This window comes from Podarcis raffonei, chromosome 12 (assembly GCF_027172205.1).
Source record: "Podarcis raffonei isolate rPodRaf1 chromosome 12, rPodRaf1.pri, whole genome shotgun sequence".
NCBI lineage: Eukaryota > Metazoa > Chordata > Lepidosauria > Squamata > Lacertidae > Podarcis > Podarcis raffonei.
This window is the reverse complement of record NC_070613.1, coordinates 47,414,455-47,434,997: the sequence shown is the minus strand read 5'-3', so window position 1 is coordinate 47,434,997 and position 20,543 is coordinate 47,414,455. Positions and strand designations below refer to the sequence as shown.

General features: G+C 44.3%; 2 protein-coding genes across 7 annotated transcripts in view; one reads left to right on the top strand and one right to left on the bottom strand.

The window, feature by feature from the left end:
* The window catches only part of FYCO1 (FYVE and coiled-coil domain autophagy adaptor 1), a 58,435-nt gene that overhangs the window by 7,405 nt on the left and 30,487 nt on the right, over positions 1-20,543 (bottom strand). For 4 of the 5 annotated variants that reach the window (XR_008332917.1, XM_053409823.1, XM_053409824.1 and 1 more), the window contains exons 12-14: positions 19,640-19,789; positions 18,883-19,082; positions 18,219-18,363 (exon numbers count right to left, since the gene is read on the bottom strand). Coding sequence is in view for 4 of the 5 variants with exons in the window: in XM_053409823.1 (XP_053265798.1) it covers positions 18,219-18,363; positions 18,883-19,082; positions 19,640-19,789 (495 nt within the window). In the remaining variant the exon portion in view is untranslated. The remainder of the gene's footprint in view (positions 1-18,218; positions 18,364-18,882; positions 19,083-19,639; positions 19,790-20,543) is intronic. The other variant, XM_053409825.1, reaches the window with a different exon arrangement.
* CXCR6 (C-X-C motif chemokine receptor 6) lies at positions 6,051-12,575 on the top strand. Of its 2 annotated transcripts, XM_053409835.1 has the most exons (3): positions 6,051-6,321; positions 7,634-7,693; positions 11,195-12,575. In XM_053409835.1, the coding sequence occupies exon 3, from the start codon at positions 11,216-11,218 to the stop codon at positions 12,257-12,259; it is 1,044 nt and encodes a 347-aa protein (XP_053265810.1). In that variant the 5' UTR covers positions 6,051-6,321; positions 7,634-7,693; positions 11,195-11,215; the 3' UTR covers positions 12,260-12,575. The 2 variants fall into 2 exon arrangements, with proteins under 2 accessions (XP_053265810.1, XP_053265809.1); XM_053409834.1 differs by lacking the exon at positions 6,051-6,321 and having other exon boundaries at positions 7,236-7,693.

The window sequence follows — 20,543 nt, the reverse complement described above, 5'->3', positions numbered from 1 at the left end:
CTGTACTCCTTGCATAGGACAACTTGAGTTTTTCTGATATCCCATAAAAGCTTTTTTTCGCAAAGAGGCCACGGGAACTTACAGTGTGGTGGTAATTTGTGTTGGTTCTTGTCCACCAGTGTCTGCAGTAATCAAACTATTGTGTTTGGTCACTACTATTTTGAATATTCGTAAGAACGTTTGTGAAATAAATCCATTTCTGGGGGGGGGGGAACACTGCATAAAACAATCTGCTTCAATATATTTTAACCCATTTGACTTAAAAAGCAGATTAGCTGTAGCATCACTAGATGGCAGTGGATTACTAAGGTGCCTTAGTTTGCACACTGATATTCACACATTTCTTGCTCTTAGATGGCTGGTTCCTCTGAGGCAGTTTATACACTGTGGAACCAATTCTGGCTCCCAACCACATCTCCCTAGTGTGTTCCTGAATGTTTGGGGATGAATATCTCCCCATCATCATTTGTTTGCTGCAACATATGCCCTTACAAGGCTGCAGAACCCACACAAAGTAATCTTCATTAAAATCTTTAATAAACTAGGCTTTCCGGTTTGAACGAAAAACAGACGTCCTTCAAGACAGTCAGTGTATTGTGTTGCATGGCACTTTATATAGCTGTCAGAACAGCTTCACATAGATTAACTGGTCCATTTACAAATGAAGCCCACACTCAACCTATTCTACAAACTACAATAAAATGCTTTCTTCTAGCCTAATTTTGGCAGGGGGAGCGGATCCTGGCAGCGGGGAGAAGACCTCTATGAGCAAACACATACATGTGGGCATTTTGGGGCTTTAATGACTTCGCAGTGGTCCTAATCTGGATCACACACCTCGTGCTAGCAATTTGTACAGGAAAAAGCTCCCATTGAATGGGAGATTATTTTTACATGCAGATTGCCAGTATAGGGGGTACCCAGTCTGGATTGGGACCCTCACATGGGATAAAGGGTTAAAGTTTTCTGCCCTCATACTTGAGCATTGATTTACACCCTTTGGGAAATACTGCTCTATATAGTCTCTGGATGTGCAAAGATTCAGTGAGTTTTTGATATTGAGCATCAGTATTTGATATCTGTAAAGAATGCAGTAGCAGTCAATGTTTGACAGCTAGTTTGCAGTGCACTCACATTTTTCACATGTAGCTGGCATGTCAGTACATGACAGCTGACATGAGTCAATTCTTGGCAATATTTCCCTCTGTCTGCCTTAATCAGATAATCTGCATGATGTACTCATACTGTGCTTGATACTGACAGATCTTTGGGGAATGAATACTAGTAAGACAGGGACGTGGGTGGTGCTGTGGTCCAAACCACTGAGCCTCTTGGGCTTCCTAATCGGAAGGACGGCGGTTCGAATCCCCATGATGGGATGAGCTCCTGTTGCTCTGTCCCAGCTCCTGCCAACATAGCAGTTCAGAAGCATGCCAGTGCAAATAGATAAATAGGTATGGCTGCGACGGGAAGGTAAACGGCGTTTCCATGCGCTCTAGTTTCTGTCACGGAGTTCCATTGTGCCAGTAGCAGTTTAGTCCTGCTGGCCACATGACCCAGAAAGCTGCCTGTGGACAAACGCCGGCTCCCTTGGCCTGAAAGCGAAATGAGCGCCGCAACCCCATAGTTGCCTTTGACTGGACTTCACCGTTCAGGGGTACTTTACCTTTTTTTTTTTTTTACTAGTAAGGCCTTCAAGGTATCTGAACACTTTTTAGTCATTTTGCACACCTTAGCTAAAAAAAGCAAGTTTCATATGTCAAGACTTAAACAATTTAGAAGAACAGATAACAATCATCTTAGTCTGTGGGTTTTTTGTGGCTTTTACATTTAAAAAACCAGCTGTGTCAAAGGAAACAGATCAAATGTGATATGTTTCACTGCAGAAAAGTAGGTCAGCACTATGGTTTATTTTAGGCCTAATCCTGCTTGAGGTAGCAAACCTTTGTCTGGGCTGTATAACTTTAGAGTTCAAATAGCTTGGAATAATTGAACGCTGCTCCATACAAAAATATGTTCTATGCATTTATTTATCATGTCTTTAATACACAGGCAACTCCCAATTTATGTGGGGGTTATGTTCCGACACACTGCATGTGTGAGGGAAATCACATATGTTTGAAAAACCATTGGATAAGCCTGCAAACACCCTATAAATATCTGGAAACCCCTGAAAACACCTTTAAAAAACAGCAGCAGTTACCAGATGCCAAACTCCGCATACCCTCCCACATTTCTCCGATAAATAGGGAAATCCTATTCCATAATCATCATCATAATAATTCTATTATTAATATCCTGCCCATCTGACTGGGTTGCCCCAGTCACTCTGGGTGGCTTCCAACATATATAAAAACATTTAAAAAACATTAAGAAACTTCCCTATACAGGGCTACTTTCAGATGCCTTCTATAGGTTGTATAGTTACTTATCTCCTTGGCTCAGGAGTCGCATAACTCCATACCCTCCAACATAAAAATAGGGACCCCCTAAGTAAAAGTGGGCCATTTCGGAATAAAATCAGAAACCAGAACAGCTTCTGTAAATCCAGGACCGTCCCTGGAAAATAGGGGCACTTGGGGGGGTCTGCTCCACTCTCTAAACCTCCTTGCTCAAACGTCAACTCTCCATAGGCCTCAATGGTCAGTGCAAGGGCAGGGATTGCACTTGCAAAGGTTCATGTGATTGTTAGGCGTTGTTTTCCCACAATTTTTTTTGCCCTTTCTGGGCTCTACTAGGGCCATTTTTGCAATTTTTAAATTCACTCTCAGGTTCGGCGCAACCAGGCATCAATTGGACGTGCGTAAATGGGGAGTTGTGGGACGCGGGTGGCACTGTGGGTTAAACCACAGAGCCTAGGACTTGCCGATCAGAAGGTTGGCAGTTCGAATCCCCGCAACGGGGTGAGCTCCCGTTGCTCGGTCCCAGCTTCTGCCAACCTAACAGTTCGAAAGCATGTCAAAGTGCAAGTAGATAAATAGGTACTTCTCTGGTGGGAAGGTAAACGGCGTTTCCGTGCGTTGCTCTGGTTCGCCAGAAGCAGCTTAGTCATGCTGGCCACATGACCCAGAAGCTGTACGCCGGCTCCCTCGGCCAATAAAGCGAGATGAGCGCCGCAACCGCAGAGTTGGTCACAACTGGACCTAACGGTCGGGGTCCCTTTACCTTTAAATGGGGAGTTGCCTCTACCGCTTTTTCCATCAGAAAGGATCAAATAAAATGTGTGTAAGACTGCACTGCTAGCCATTACACTACAACAGCTCTTGTACTGCATGGACAAAGACGACTGGGTAGTGTAAGCATGCAGCCTTGCCCCTAAAATAAGGAGAAGACAAAATCAACAGGGACAAAAGTGATTTTAACAACTTGCGCCAGGCTGATCTCAGCGCCTTTTGAGCAGAAAGATGGTTCATCAGGAGCAAACGCCTCAACGAATGCTTCAAGAGGTAGCTGAAAGTCCTTTAAAGCCTGATCCAGTCATTTTGAGGAGCGGGACACACTGGAATCCTTTTCAAAATACCAATGAAAACATAACCAGCAATACATTAACTTCTGCCAAAACGAACCCCTAAAACACGCCAGCATTTTGAAAGCAAGCTACATGCAGTTATATTTTTGGGATGTCTGGAGAGTCATAAACAGATCGTAGATTATTATTATTTAGATCAAAGCAGGGTGGAGGATCCCTAAAGGACCAGGGAACGAATGGTAAGTGGTGTGGGACAGGGTGTTTAATCAATGTTATTTTCCCAATCTTAACCCCACCCATCTAAAAAAAAAACCCTGCTATTTGCTCTGCTGAGAAAAACCTGTGGGACAAATAGTAACCCTGCCAGGTGGAGATTTAAACAGGAAAACCTGCCTGGGAATAAAGCGTTAAACATTTCAATTTTCCTGTGGTGCTTTCCCAACTCTGTTTAGGTTCTCTCACAGGCTTTGATCTTATAAATTCATCCACCACCACCCCACAAAAAACTCATTCATAAGCAAGTCCACAGGATATCTTGTTCATCCAACCATGTGCATCATTTAGTTCAGTTTTCCATTCCATTGAAAAGGATGTGATAAGTTATCTCTCTGATCAGTCTCTCTATCTATCATGTACAGCTACAGTTTTCCTACAATATATATTGTTTCAGCCACATACGTACCATAAACAACTCTGTGATCTTTTTCTGCTGAGAAGCGGTATAGACTGTAAATCCTTGGAATAAAATAAATAATAAGTACTGAGCATACATTACAGGGATCTTGCCTCAGCTCCTACATGCTGTCATCATAAAACAATGACTGCCTCTTTCATGCGTTCATGAGTAAATGCAGTTTACAGATGGATAGCTCTTCTGAAAGGGCCCTTACACGCTTGTACCTGAATGCTAAATGGCATGGCTGTAATCTCTACTGAATGGAGAGAGAATTAAAGGTAAAGGGACCCCTGACCATTAGGTCCAGTCGTGACCGACTCTGGGATTGCGGTGCTCATCTCGCTTTATTGGCTGAGGGAGCCGGCGTACAGCTTCCGGGTCATGTGGCCAGCATGACTAAACCGCTTCTGGTGAACCAGAGCAGCGCACGGAAATGCTGTTTACCTTCCCGCCGGAGTGGTACCTATTTATCTACTTGCACTTTGACATGCTTTCGAACTGCTAGGTTTGACATGCTTTCGAACTGCTAGCAGTGGCATGCTTTCGAACTGCTAGGTTGGCAGGAGCAGGGACCGAGCAACGGGAGCTCACCCCGTCGTTGCGGGGATTCAAACCACTGACCTTCTGATCGGCAAGTCCTAGGCTCTGTGGTTTAACCCACAGCGCCACCCATGTCCCTTTATTCATTCAGCTGTACCTTTATTCATTCATTTATTTACCGTATTTTTCGCTCTATAGGACGCACTTTTTCCCCTCCAAAAATTAAGGGGAAATGTGTGTGCGTCCTATAGAGTGAATGCAGGCTGCGCAGCTAAGCCCAAAGCCAGAACAGGGAGAAGGAGCGCCGCACAGTGCTCCGTCTCGCTGTTCTAGCTTGGGGTTAGCTGCGCAAAGCCTCCGCAGGGCAGTGGGGTGAAGGCACCCTGCTGCCCTGCGGAGGCTTCAATGGCCGTCCCCGAAGCCAGAACAGAGAGGCGGAGCGCTGTGCAGCGCTCCGTCTCACTGTTCTAGCTTGGGGATGGCTGCGCAAAGCCTCCACAGGTAGCGAGGTGCCTTCACCCCGCAGCTCTGCGGAGGCTTCAAAGGCTGCACTTCGTTGGCTTCAGGCGGCTATCCGCAAGCCTTCGGAGCGCAGCGGGAACTCCTGGAGAGTGAGAGGGGTCAGTGCACACCGATGCCTCTTGCTCTCCAGGCTACGCTTCGCTGGAGAGGCGCTGCACAGTTTTCCCTCTCTGCGCAGCGCTCCTTCAGCGAAGCGGGAGGAGAAATGGAAGGGGCTCCGTTTCTCCTGCCGCTTCGCTGAAGGGACGCTGAGCAGAGAGGGGGAGATTCCCCCCCCCGTTCTCCCCCTCCTATGGTCCGGTGCGTCCTATAGAACAAAAAATACGGTATATGAGAATACCTTGGCAGCGTACATTAAAATATGATGAACCACAAACAATAAATCAAAAATCAAAATTCAAATAAACTAATCAGTAGCTAGGCTCACACTTCAGGAAAAGCCAGTGTGAGGAAGTTCTAAGCAAGCGCTGAAAACCTGACGCAGTTGACACTTTCAGGATGGCGGAATATTGTGCTGCTTCATGTAAAACTTGCCGGGGGCTAATTTGAGCAAACTCATAATTTTATCCTCTACGTCTGGCATTCTACAGCACTAGTAATTTTATTGCTACAGTTCTCTATTTTGTTTGGTATTATTTTGCATTATTTTTTATATATTTGCGAAGAGTTTCTTTCTGAATACAGCTCACAGACTGCAATAAAGAGACAGAGGGAGGCAGCCACCTCAGGCAGGTGATTTTGGGCGTCATGAAAGATGCTTAGTTATTTATTATTTTATTTTTACTGCCAGGCAGGGGAGAAAATAATTGTGGGATTTTTATTTTTATTTTGCCTCAGGTGCCAAAGTAACATCAACTGACCATGCACTGGTCAGCCCTGGTTGCACATATTTTGGGATATAGATCTACATATTAGCTTTATTTTCACCCCTAGCCTGGCAGCATAGGCAATGCCCTCTCTTCTACACTGCTTTGTGGTTTTGTCTGATGTATAAAATGAAGAAATCACTGAAAGGAAACTCCAGAGGCAGCAGCTCTAATATATACGCATAACCACCACTACCTCGAGCTGACATCTGAATTTGAGTCTCATCTCTTGCGCTGACTGCTGCAAGGTATGTAGCTATCTCTTCTTGCCTCAGACGGAAAGCTATCCCATCTTTGTAAACATTAGGTTGTGGTGGGGCCCAGTTGGTTCCTCTAATAAACCCCTTGAAAGCTAACTTAAGTAGCTTTCAAGTTACAAATAGGTTAATTTTCTTTACCAAGAGGTTTTGCTGTAAAAAAAAATATATTTATCTTATTTACTTAAACAGAGTCAGGTTAAGACAATAGGGCACTTGCACTATCTTCTGGGGGCATATATTATTATTCGAGTTTTCCCATCTACCAGAGATTTGTTGTTGTTTAGTCGCTTAGTCGTGACCGACTCTTCGTGACCCCCTGGACCAGAGCACGCCAGGCACTCCTGTCTTCCACTGCCTCCCGCAGTTTGGTCAAACTCATGCTGGTAGCTTCGAGAACACTATCCAACCATCTCGTCCTCTGTCGTCCCCTTCTCCTTGTGCCCTCCATCTTTCCCAACATCAGGGTCTTTTCCAGGGAGTCTTCTCTTCTCATGAGGTGGCCAAAGTATTGGAGCCTCGGTTTCAGGATCTGTCCTTCCAGTGAGCACTCAGGGCTGATTTCCTTAAGAATGGAGAGGTTTGATCTTCTTGCAGTCCATGGGACTCTCAACCAGAGATAGGCACAAACAAATCCAAATATTGTTGGTACATTCACTGTCATTGTTTTCAGCCTGCAAATGATATGTAACTGATTACATTTCCACCTCCTTTGCAACTGCTGTAAACCACAGGAGGGGAGAGTGGCTCATGTGCTCAAATCCTGCTTGCAGGTTTCCCACAGGCATGTAGTTGGCCACTGTGAGAACAGGATGCTGGAATAGATGGGCTACTGGCCTGATCCAGAAGGCTCTTCTTATGTTTCCTTTGCATTGAAATGAATGGGGTGGAATAATGTAATGGCTTTGTGCAAATTATATAAGTTAATTCCTTTTGCCACAATGAACAGCGAGACAAATAATGTTGTTTTTGGCAAAAGACGAACTGCAGCAAAAGGGAAACAGTGTTGCATGCAGCAAATACAGAGTGGAATGGAAAATGATGTGTTCTTACTTTTTGGACAGTAGATAGTCTGACCTATTAGATAGCTTCCTGTTAGCCATGTGACACAATAAGGAAGAACCATGACCGCACAAAACAACACAAAATTGCCACTGTTTCCCAAAAAAACCCACTAAATTCTTTCCGTAGGATTGTTTGGCTCTGCTACATTAGATTGCTAGTTTTACTCTTTTAATATGAATATTCTTTTCTGTTGATGAGTCATATTCTAGCTCGATTTGGGAAATGCTGTTTCTTTCAGGGTTCAGGTCAACCTCGTTATCGTGAAAACACAGCTTGTGAAGTACAGCCAGATTGTGAAGTACGACTCTTTAACTCCTTTCACTCAATACTGATATGGGACTGGTGGCTGCCGCTGCCTTTTCATGAGTATACTTTCTGGTATTATTTAGTCACAGATAACTTTGTGGTTTTACTATTACTAGCGTTTTAAAAGCTGTTTGAAAAGCACTGTGCTATGAAAGAAATGAAACTCTAAAGCCTAGTCTTGCAATGAGATCCTATCTCTGGTAATTTATTGCCTGTCACCTATACCATCAACTTCAAGAAAGTGACATGCAAGTAAAGAGAAGCTAACATTGAAATGTATTCGTTTATCATTAACTCGCTGGTATCCCAAATGCCTCATCAACAAATACAAATTAGAATAATTATCTGGGGCACTGTGTCACGGAGCGGTTGGATGCAAAGGAATGGTGGGAGGAACCAGTTGCGGAACTCCCCAAGGGAAGAAGACTCAGAGCCTGGGGATTGGTGGTGGGTCAGAGGGAGAAGACTGGGAGGAGGTGGTGTCAGAAGCTGAAGAGCTAACAAGGCTTAGTGAGCTGGGAGAGTCTGTGACAGAGAGGAGTCCAGAATCAAAGGCAGAAGCTGATGCAGAGAAGGAGGGAGGCCAAGAGGGAGAGATGAGTTGGGCTGCTGAAGAGCCCCTCTTGCTGCGACAAGCTGTCCTCCTCCCAGAACCAGATGAGGCAAGAAAGGGGCAGAGAAGTTGGCACAGGCTCTGATTGCTTAGGAGAAAACCCTGAAGAGGAGGGAATTTAAGACAGCTGTGAGGAGGTAGGGACTTTCCATCTCGGCAACAGATCCATGGGGCAAGACCTTCCAGGGATGAGCTGCTGTTCTCATCAGGCCTGAGACTCCACCAAGTTTGTTCAGATCATGTCCTGGCTCATAAAGAGTTAGCTCCAACTTGCATAGTGTGATTTACTGCCAGCTCGTTCCTGCCCTCCAGGTGTTGATTGACTTCAACTCTCATCAGCCCCAGCCAATGGTCAGGGGATAATGGGAGTTGCAGTCCAGCCATGTCTGGAAGACCATAGAATGCCTATTCCTGAATTAAATATTTCCATTCAAATGGTGGGGATGGCCAGTTTACTTATTGACTTGCCACTCCTGCTTGGCAGGAGGGGATTCTGGCAACCCAGTTCCAAACTCCCTTGTGATAATGAATGTGACATCATATGGAGAACAGTAGCTAGAGTAAGATGTTGGGGAGTCAAAGAAAGAGCAGCTAAAAGTGCAGGGACAATTGTGATAAAAATGAAGGGGAAGAGACAAAGACTCCATGCAACTTAAGTGGCCTACGGCTTGACTCAATTAATTTTTTTATTTATTCCATTTAGAGCCTGCCTCTCCTCCAAGGAACTCAAGGTGGCATATGTTGTTTCCCCCCTCTGAATTTTATCTTCACAACCCTGTGAGTAGGTAAGGCTGAGAGATACGGAGTGGTCCAAGAACACCAGTGAGCTTTGGGGCTGAGTGGGGATTTGAACCCAAGTAATGTACCTTGGTCCAGTCCAATACTTGATCCCCAGTAAATTAAGCATGCTGCCCCAAGAATTTTATTATCAGTGCAGTGTATGTTCTGCAATTTTGCACCGGTGCTGTGCAAGATCAGAATATGGAATCATGTGCAGAATTCATCATCCTAAGAACCTCTGCATGTTTTTTTTTTTAAAATGATGCATGAAAGTAGATTAAAAGGATACTGGGAAATGGGGTGCATGGCTGAGAGTTCCAGCCCACAAAAGGCAGAATTTCTCTTTCTTACATATCAGTGATATCTCCCTGAGGCTGCTGGCAGTACATTTTGAAAAATAAGCAGTATGTACAAATGTGCACACTTTATACAGTCTTGCTTGGATGTGGGTTTCATTGGTGTATAATTATGGCTGGGCCTTAAAAAGTTTTTAGTGCAGAATGATGTTCATTTATCCCTGCCCACCTGTCAAAATCCTTTGTGCAACTTTGCAAGTTTGCCTCCTGCTCTCTCTGTAAACTCCTAATCTCAGAGGTTTAAAAGGGGAGTGTGGGGAGGCTGGCAAAGGCTTTAAGATAGTCCCTGTGCTCCTGTTTCAGACTGAAATGGCAGCGTGGGGACTGCCTTAAAGCCATTTGCAAAAGTGCTCTTTGAAACAGACCCTTTCACCTTTAAATGAGAAGAGTGGCAGCTGCTTCAAACAGTGCTTTTGCAAAACACTTTAAAGCAGCCTTGGAGACAGAAATGGAAGCATGGGGGCTGCCTTCATGTGCTTTGCAAAAGTATTGTTCGAAGCAGCTCACATTTCTGTGTTGGTGACAGCAGGGTGGGTGGGTGAGACTACTCTTCCTCCCGCCCACAATACCACTGATGCCACAACCTGCCTGCTCAAATAAAAAGAATGAGTTGCTTCAAACAGCGTTTTTGAAAAAGGCTTTGATCCCTGCTCATCAATGATGTCCACAAACCAGAGGTTCCCCACTCCTGGTTTACATGATCACATTTCTTGGGATGGAAGAGATTTTTTAAAATCCCCCTACCTTGCCAGGTCTTGCGACCTTCTTAAATTAATTTAAAATTTTGAATTTAGCCCTTGAACAAGTATATTACAAAACAGAGGTTTAAAGCAGCTCAGGGGCTGCTACCTCAAGATAACCAGAGTGCGGAAAACAAGCTGTCTACCTGAATCTTACTGTTGTTGCTAATGACGGTTTGCAATAGACTGTGCACAATGCTTAATACAGTGGTACCTTGGTTCTCAAACACCTTGCTACTCAAACAACTAGGAACCCAAACACTGCAAATCTGGAAGTGTTCCAGTTTGCAAACTTTTTTTGGAAGCCAGATGTGCTCCGTTTTGAGTGTTATGCTTCCGATTTGAGTACCACACTTCCATTTTGAGTGTTACGCTGAGGTCTGTCTGTTCTTGCTATTTATTTTGTGTTTTTGCAACTCTCTTTTTTGTTTTTGTGACTGTGTGGAACCCAGTTCAGCTATTCATTGATTGATTGTGTGACTGCAGTTTATTGCTTTCACTTTAAGGATCCATGGTCTTGTTAGGTAGTAAAATTTATTTTAAATTTTTTTAAGGGTTGTTTTTAAACATCTGGAACAGATTAATCCATTTTGCATTACTTTCTATGGGAAAGTCTTGGTTTTGGAATGCTTTGGTTTTGGAACGCTCTGGTTTTGGAACGGACTTTCAGAACGGATTAAGTTTGAGAACCAAGGTACCACTGTACAAACACTTCCAAGAGTTCGAAACTCAGCCCAAGCAACACTGGCTTGAATCTACCAATCTACATCTTACGTCTCAAAAGTTAGCTTACATGGACTTCCTCCCCACTCAGTGGTAGATAAGGCAAACACAACTGTAGATGGGGGTATATGCATTACATAATCAGGGCTTATATCATGTCTCTTGTCAATGATTATGTGGTTTCATCACAGAGCAAGTTAAATTTAAGAGTTTTGCAGCAATGTAGAGAGACATTACAACCTACCTACAGAGACCATTTTTCAAATGTGTATGTTTTACAGGTATTTGAGAAAGCAGGCTACATGGCTACCGATGATGATTATTTTGCCGAATACCCCAACACCACATTTCAGAACGATGAAAGCGCACACAAGACGTTTACAGCGTTTAGCAGTGTCTTCCTGGTTTACATGTATTCATTTGCCTGTATCTTTGGAGTCTCAGGGAACACTTTGGTTCTTATCATTTTTATCTTCTATGAAAAAGTAAAGGTGCTGACGGATGTATTTCTGGTGAGCTTGGCTGTGGCTGACTTGTGCTTTCTTTGCACCTTGCCATTCTGGGCTTATTCTGCTGCTAAGGAGTGGATCTTTTACACTTTGCCGTGTCAAATCATCCGAGGCCTCTACACCTTGAATCTGTACGGTTCCATGCTAACCCTCACCTGCTTAACCATTGACAGGTATTTTGCTATCGTCCAAGCCACCAAAGCACACATCAGCCAAGCCAAAAGAATCGTCTGGGGTAAAACGGTTTGCATTTTGGTTTGGGTGCTCTCCCTGCTATTTGCTTTGCCACAGTTTTTATTTAGCACGCAGAAGGAGTACAGTAAAAAGGTATGCATTGCAGAATACCCTTCAAATTCTTTGCAGGTGCTCACCGAAGCAATTCAAATGACTCTTGGATACTTCTGCCCTATGCTGGTCATGGTTCTTTGCTACTCAATCATCACAAAAACTTTACTCTACGCGAAGGGCTTCCGCAAGCAGAAATCCTTAAAAATAATATTTGCCATTGTTGTGGTGTTCATTTTTACACAGACGCCCTATAACATCTTGAAACTCATTCGTGCTGCGGATCAGAGCGTCATGATGGACAATGGGTTCCGGTTTGAATATGCTTTGATCGTAACGGAAGCCATTGCTTATTTCCACAGTTGCCTCAACCCTGTTCTCTATTTCTTTATCGGTTTGAAGTTTAGGAGGAACCTGATAAAAATTCTTAAGAAGCTTGGATGTGCTAAACATGAACAAACCAGGAAGCCATGCCAAACTACGGATGATGATTGCTCAAAATCCTGCACTGCCATACAGAACGCAGAGGAAACAAGCATGTATCCATTGTAAGAGGATCTTGAAGAGCATCTCTTTTGTAGAGCTTCAGTTTTAGTCGCCCTGGGCATTCGTGCGAGCAAAAGCAACAGGCAGAATCTCCTCAACATAGCTATCCTGTTTGTAAAGTTGGTGAAAGCTTCCCTACAAGCAAACTTTGCAGAATCTCCTTGCCACCCTGATTCTTATGCTAGAGGCATCTTATGAGAAAAGACTCAATTGCATTACATTTCATACAATCCTTAAAAATGTTCAAACATACCTACACCCAATCCCACAGATAATGTATGTTTGTATGCTTGTATATTCGCAATATGTGTGTATTAATGCTGAATTAAAGGTAAAGGTAAAGGTACCCCTGCCCATACGGGCCAGTCTTGACAGACTCTAGGGTTGTGCGCCCATCTCACTCAAGAGGCCGGGGGCCAGCGCTGTCCGGAGACACTTCCGGGTCACGTGGCCAGCGTGACATCGCTGCTCTGGCGAGCCAGAGCCGCACACGGAAACACCGTTTACCTTCCCGCTAGTAAGCGGTCCCTATTTATCTACTTGCACCCGGGGGTGCTTTCAAACTGCTAGGTTGGCAGGCGCTGCGACCGAGCAGCGGGAGCGCACCCCGCCGCAGGGATTCGAACTATTATTTTATTTTAATAATAAAATATTATTTTATTATTTAATTAAATAATTAAATAATTATTTTATTATTTGATAATAAAATATTATTTATTATTTTATTTTAATAATAAAAACTTTTCCAAAAAGAAAAAAGACTCAATTGCGTTAAGGTATACAGCAGCTAGGGACGCGGGTGGCGCTGTGGGTAAAAGCCTCAGCGCCTAGGGCTTGCCGATCAAAAGGTCAGCGGTTCGAATCCCCGCGGCGGGGTGCGCTCCCGTTGTTCGGTCCCAGCGCCTGCCAACCTAGCAGTTCGAAAGCACTCCCGGGTGCATGTAGATAAATAGGGACCGCTTACAAGCGGGAAGGTAAACGGCGTTCCGTGTGCTGCGCTGGCTTGCCAGATGCAGCTTGTCACGCTGGCCATGTGACCCGGAAGTGACTCCGGACAGCGCTGGCCCCCGGCCTCTTGAGTGAGATGGGCGCACAACCCTAGAGTCTGTCAAGACTGGCCCGTACGGGCAGGGGTACCTTTACCTTTTATACAGCAGCTATGGAAGAAATGCTGAATGGGAGTTTAGGTTGTCACTTAGCATTTACCATTATTTTAAGGAAGTCCCAGTGGGAAGCTGCACCCTCTGCTTCCCAGGAAGAATATACTGGCAAGGAGGTGGCCATCTTGTCCCTGGTAAAGGCTTCATTTACTCTGCCCTCTCTATGTCTCTCCTCTCACCCCTTTTGCATCATGCTTATTAGATTGTAAGCCAGTGGGCTGGGACTATCTTTTAACCCCTGTACAGCGCTTAGAAAACATTGGGTACTTTATGAACGTTAAATCATGACAGTTTGCAATTCAAAGCTGGTCATGAAAGCACAGTTTGAAAAAGCATGAATGGCGGACACACTTTTCACGTGGTTGGCATGCAAGAACTTGCAAACCATGCTTTTACTCGCTTTGGCTCACCATATGAATCTTTTTTATATAAATAAATATAGATGTTCACGGAGAAAAAATACACACGGTGTTTGTGTCTCTTGTCTTTTCTTGTGTCAAGGAGTTCCATAGCTCAGCTTTCTCAAACTAAGAACAAACATTTGCTCTGGAGGCACTGTGACATAACCCCCTCTCCCCCAATTTTAGGCACAACTTGCTCATCCAGAGGCTTTAAGTGTAGAAGGCTGTTTATACTATATTTCCCCTTTCCCACTTCCCACAGAACTCTGAAAGTACTTTTTACCCATTTCCTGCAATTTCTTCTTCCACTCCCCCCTTCCACAATTCACTTGTACCTTACCCCACCCTCCTCTCCAACTGACAGCTTCTTTCAGTCTTCCTCCCAGGTCCTTTTCCATTCACCTCTTCCTCCTAAAATAGCTTTTCTCTCTAATCCCCTTCCTTTCTATGCCCAGTTAATCATCACCACCTCAGAATATTAGGCTATAATCTCTCTTCCTAATCTCCTTCAGCACCTTCTCTGGCCCTTTTCCCTCAGAGCAGAGAGGCCTCCCTCCCTCCCACAAACTCCTCTGTTTGTCACCTTGACGCAGCCTAGGAGGAGTTGCTAGGGTTGGCATCAGCCTAACCAAAAGGCCACAGCATAGCTATGGGGCAGGGAAGGACAGCCAACTCATGAGGCAACAAGCAGGAAAGTGGCTTGAGGCCCACTGGTAGTCCCCAGGTCTACTGTTTTGAGAAACAATGAGTTAAAGGGAGGAAAACTTCCTGTCCCCTTCTTCCCCCACAGCTCCTTGAACTCCGCCAACACTGTGAGGCATCTCCTAGCCTTCCAGAGGTTTTTTTTCCAGGGGCCTCAAATAGTTGCGGGGAAGGGAAGCTTACCTTCAGTGAACTTAACTTAGAATCCAAGCCACAATACACTAGACCCACTAATTTTCCCTCCAGCCACCAGTCTGAGATTTGCCCTTCTTTTGGTTTCTCTGCCCAGTTTTCCTTTTTTATTTTACTCACAAAACTCTCTCTTTTTTAACTTTATTCCAAAACCAAAAAAGAATTACAAACATCAAATTCAAAATCCATATTCGTTTTGTAACATAAGCCTATTACATATTTGACTAGATTAAAATATACCTTCCCTTTGTTATATATAGACTTCCCTTTGCTATATATAAATGCAACGCAATTAGAAATATTATATTATTTTTTTTATAAATTCCCCTATACCCCCCTCTCCCCTTCACCCATTTGTGATCTCAATATTTAAGTTCTTCTATCTTGTTGTGTTGTTGTAGCTTAATAATTATTCAATTAATTCTTTTATTATTTCCCTGCTTACCCATGCACGTTTTACACATTATCTATTAATATTCCAGTTCCGGAACCGTATTTTTTCATGTATTCCTTCACTCCATCCCACTCTTTAATTATTCTCTGTTTTGAATGGCCTCTAATGATTGCCATCAATTTTGCCATTTCCACAAACTCACAGAGCTTCCTTTGCCATTCTAACAATGATGGTATTTTCTCCCCCTTCCAATTCTTCACGATCAATATTCTGGCCGCTGCTGTTGCGTAAAGGAATACAGTGGTACCTCGGGTTACATACGCTTCAGGTTACAGACTCCGCTAACCCAGAAATAGTGCTTCAGGTTAAGAACTTTGCTTCAGGATGAGAACAGAAATTGTGCTCCGGCGGCGCGGCAGCAGCAGGAGGCCCCATTAGCTAAAGTGGTGCTCCAGGTTAAGAACAGTTTCAGGTTAAGTACGGACCTCCGGAACAAATTAAGTACTTAACCCGAGGTACCACTGTACATTTTTCTTATCTCTGGAGATGTCATTAGATCTTAGGCCTAACAGAAAAGCCTCTGGCATTTTGATAAACGAAATCTGAAATAGTTTTTTCAGTTCCTCATATACCTCGTTCCTTTTTTTTTTTTTTTTTACAATTTTACATCCCCACCATGTATGATAAAAGGTTGTTTTCCTCACAAAACTCATTAAGTCAGCAGTTTTGCCACTGGCATCAAAACTTTGCTCTTTTGGTGTGAGCAAGCAAAAAAGGGAAGGGAAGTTTGTGTGAGGCAGACACTTTGGGCAGGAAATGAAACGGCGAACCTGAATCCTTGCCACTCTTAACCAGAAGTGTCTGTGGCATTCTCATGCAAGCTTCCTGTCTGACATTCAGCAGGCTGCTTCACATTGTGGAAACGAACAAACCCTGCATTGCTGGGCACTTTGATACAGTTCTGATATGAGCAAGGCGGACAGGAAAAATTAACAGTGTTTACAGCAGGGACTATCACTCCCATCATCCATGACCACTAGTCATGCTGGCAGAGCTGATGGGTCCAACATCTAGAGAGCCACTGGCTCCCCAACCCTGTTCATAGGATTATGAACCCTGAAGGAAGGAATTAATAATAATAATAATAATAATAATAATAATAATAATAATAATAATTTATTATTTGTACCCCACCCATCTGGCTGGGTTTCCCCAGCCACTCTGGGCAGCTTCCACAGAGACCAAAAATATACTAAAATGTCACACATTAAAAACTTCCCTGAACAGGGCTGCCTTAAGATGTCATCTGAATGTCAGGTAGTTGTTTATCTCTTTGCCATCTGAAGGGAGGGCATTCCACAGGGCGGGCACCAGTACCAAGAAGGCCCTCTGTCTGGTTCCCTGTAACCTCACTTCTCGCAGTGAGGGAACCGCCAGAAGGCCCTCGGCGCTGGACCTCAGTGTCCGGGCTGAACGATGGGGGTTTAGACGCTCCTTCAGGTATACAGGACCGAGTCCGTTTAGGGCTTTAAAGGTCAACACCAACACTTTGAATTGTGCTCGGAAACGTACTGAGAGCCAATGCAGATCTCTCAGGACCGGTGTTATGTGGTCAGTCACCAGTCTAGCTTCCGCATTCTGGATTAACTGCAGTTTCTGGGTCACCTTCAAAGGTAGCCCCACGTAGAGCGCATTGCAGTAGTCCAAGCGGGAGATAACTAGAGCATGCACCACTCTGGCAAAACAGTCCGCAGGCAGGTAGGGTCTCAGCCTGCGTACCAGATGGAGCTGGTAGACAGCCGCCCTGGACACAGAATTAGCCTGCACCTCCATGGACAGCTGTGAGTCCAAAATGACTCCCAGGCTGCGCACATGGTCCTTCAGGGGCACAGTTACCCCATTCAGGACCAGGGAGTCCCCCACACCCGCCCGCCTCCTGTGCCCCCAAAACAGTACTTCAGTCTTGTGAGGATTCAACCTCAATCTGTTAGCCGCCATCCATCCTCCAACCGCCTCCAGGCACTCACAATAAGCCATACTAGTTCATACTTCTGTGGGCTATATGTTTAATTTTCCTTACGTAGGGTGAAACTAGACATTACCTTGGCAGAAGGAATGGGTCTTGATTACACATGCCAATTCCTGCCTCCAAATGCCACCCCCCAAGCCTCCCCACTCCTTGCTGAGCTCTGGTCTAGTTGATGAGCCTAGCTGTGGGGAGGGAAACCTATAAAACTGGGATTGCTAACCTTGACCGGGCCCATGGGCATATTTGCAAACTGTGGACACTGCTGTGGACACCAAAGGCGCACTCCTCCTTGCCAGTGGTTAGACTTGAACAAGTGTGTTTTCACTTTCTTCCAAACAAAATTGGCTGGGTGATCTTCCTCGAGAGTGCAGCTGGGGAGGCAAGAGTTAACCTTCCTTCCCCAGCTACACTCTCCCATGGACAACGGAGGGCTCTTTACCAGTGCATAGCATGGGCAAGGCCACAGGGGCAGTTACTGGGGGGTGCAAAACTCTTAGGGGCACAAAATTTTAAAGAAAAAAAATAGTACAGTGCTACCTCAGGTAACATATGCTTCAGGTTATAGACGCTTCAGGTTACAGACTCCGCTAACCAAGAAATAGTGCTTCAGGTTAAGAACTTTGCTTCAGGATGAGAACAGAAATCGTGCTCCGGTGGCGCGGCAGCAGCAGGAGGCCCCATTAGCTGAAGTGGTGCTTCAGGTTAAGAACAGTTTCAGGTTAAGAACGGACCTCCGGAATGAATTAAGTACTTAACCTGAGGTACCACTGTAGTAGTAATAATAAATAAAAAACAGTGCACCCTCCGCCTCACACAGAAAATCTCCCCATGTTCGCATGGGTAGACTGAGGAGAGGATTTGGGTGATGGCTGATTGCTATGGCGCCCTCTGCATGGGTTGAGCTATTGCCCCTTCATTCAAGCCTATCGGATGAGCGGTGCCAAGGATACTTGCCCTGGGCACCAGAAATCCATGCTGCGCCACTGCCCTTTACAAGCCTAATCTACTTTGGAACAGATCGTGTGTGTGTGTGTGTGTGTGTGTGTGTGTGTGTGTGTACACATGTGTATAAATTATGTTTACTCACAGATCGGTTATACCATGGTCCAAAGATTCTTCTTCAGTTTGGCTTTCATTGTGAACCGAGTTGTCTTCCTTTATCTGGCCCACTTCCTCGTCGGTGATTATATCAAACACGGCATCATCTGTGGGTTTAGAGGCTTCATTTGTAACTGTACCACAACAAAGGACACAAAACAAGAAAGTGTTATTATGCTGCATATAAAGTAAGACAATGTAATTTCTCAGTGTTCATTATAGACTTATGGGACTTGAGGAAGAAGAAGAAGAAGAAGAAGAAGAAGAAGAAGAAGAAGAAGAAGAAGAGGAGGAGGAGTTTGGATTTGATATCCTGCCTTTCACTCCCTTTAAGGAGTCTCAAAGTGGCCAACATTCTCCTTTCCCTTCCTCCCCCACAACAAACACTCTGTGAGGTGAGTGGGGCTGAGAGACTTCAAAGAAGTGTGACTAGCCCAAGGTCACCCAGCAGCTGCATGTGGAGGAGCGGGGAAGCGAACCTGGTTCCCCAGATTACGAGTCTATCGCTCTTAACCGCTACACCACACTGGCTCTCTGGACATCAAGCGCTGCCATCTGTACCAAAGCAGACACAATGATAGAATATGAGCTGAAGTCCACAGCAGATTCTTTTCCAAGAAATTTAATCCCATTTATACACAGGAAGGACTCACCCATAACTCTGTGGACCAGGGACAATGGTGAGGCTAGCAGGCTTGATGGTGGTTCTTCTTGGCTTGCATTTGATCCAGAATCAACTGAGATGGCACTTGCCTTTTTAAAGCAAACCCGGCAACAGCGCTCCTTCTTGCCAGTATGCTCTGACATGGCATAGTTGTTGCAGCAGTAGTAGCAGAAAATGCGCCCACACATTCTAAAAATAATGGAATTTTAAAAGAGAAAAGCAAAGAGTTCTTCATGTCAAAATGAAGCCATTTAAGGGATACAATCTCCAACATGCAGAAAGCGACATTCTTCATAATATTGCCAATCTGGATTCCCTTTGAAGTCAATGGAAGAACACTGTGTTTTATCCAACATTGAGTAAATCCATTGAAATTAACAGACATGACTAATTTAGGCCCATTCATTTTGATGGGTCTACTCTGAGTGTAACGTAATTGGATGCTGAGTTAAATATACGCCTGAAAGGCCAACTATATCAACCCATTCCCCAAACCAACAATCCTGTATAAAGTAATTCCTTTATATAACATTGGAGAGAGATTAATGGGGAGCAGACCAGTGATAATTTGGATTGTCATTTTTTCCCGATTGAGATGGACACACAAACAATGCTTTTGTCCCACAGTCTTCTCAAGCAGAAACCACAAATGCATTATGAATGCCAATTAAGGTAGAATTTGCTGTAATTCCAAGTGACACTATTTACAATGGCACTATTTAGAAAAGTCACCCCTACAAACTGACCTGCAATGGTGGCGGCGATTCATCCAGCCAAATTCTTTCTTACAGTCTAGGCAACAGCTTACTTCCGCATCACCAAGCCATCTTTGTGCTGCAGTGAGTTTCTGCTGGAATTCCAAAGCATCCGACTTCTGCCAAAGGGCATCCTTGTCTCTTTCAAAGGTGTGCATAAAGAACAATTCATCATCTGTGAGTTTAGGTTTTAATAATTTAACCCCAGCCCATCACAGGAAAAACAAATCTCCCCTATTAAGGCAAATATCATTTAAATACAATGGATTCTTAGCTAAAATTCTGGTTGGACGCCATGCTTGTGTTTTTGCAAGCATTCCATATATGACATTGAGCAAGACCATGTGGGTGGGTACGAAAGGAAGACGGCCCATAGGTGTGCACATAAACAAAACATAGCCTCTTAAGACCATTTCCCTCTACTGTTGCTGGCTATGCTTCAATCTTTCACTTTTATAAGATCTAAATAATAATACGTTATCTATTGCTTTTTATCATGAAGAAAATCTGAAAGTCTGCCAGAGAACTGAAAGGAGGAGGGAGGGTAGCACTGGCAGCCACAAATAATCGCCTGGCTAGCAGATCAAGCCAACATTTGTGAACCTCTGTTTGCAAGCTTACTTAATAAAAACTCTGGCTAGGATCTGTGAAGCTGAAGGGAGGTTAAGGCTTGTTTTTCCTCCAAGAAGAGCCTCCTATGCCACATGGCAAACAGTTTTGGAAACTGAGAAGAGTGTCAGAAACAGTTTGTGAAATGGTGTTGGGGTGAGAATCCGTTATCTTAAAGTGTGTGTTTTTTTGTTTTTTTGTTTTAAACAGATGAACCACAGCACTAGAGAGCCAGGGCCATTATGGTTCCTACAGTGAGATGGTTTTAAACGTTACAGTTTTAGTA

Excerpts from the sequence above, each read along its gene's own strand:
- CXCR6 (XM_053409834.1), top strand. The coding sequence starts at position 7,589 with ATGAGTCATATTCTAGCTCGATTTGGGAAATGCTGTTTCTTTCAGGGT. Across the intron at positions 7,694-11,194 it reads AAGTACAGCCAGATTGTGAA|GTATTTGAGAAAGCAGGCTA; the intron begins GTACGACTCTTT and ends TATGTTTTACAG.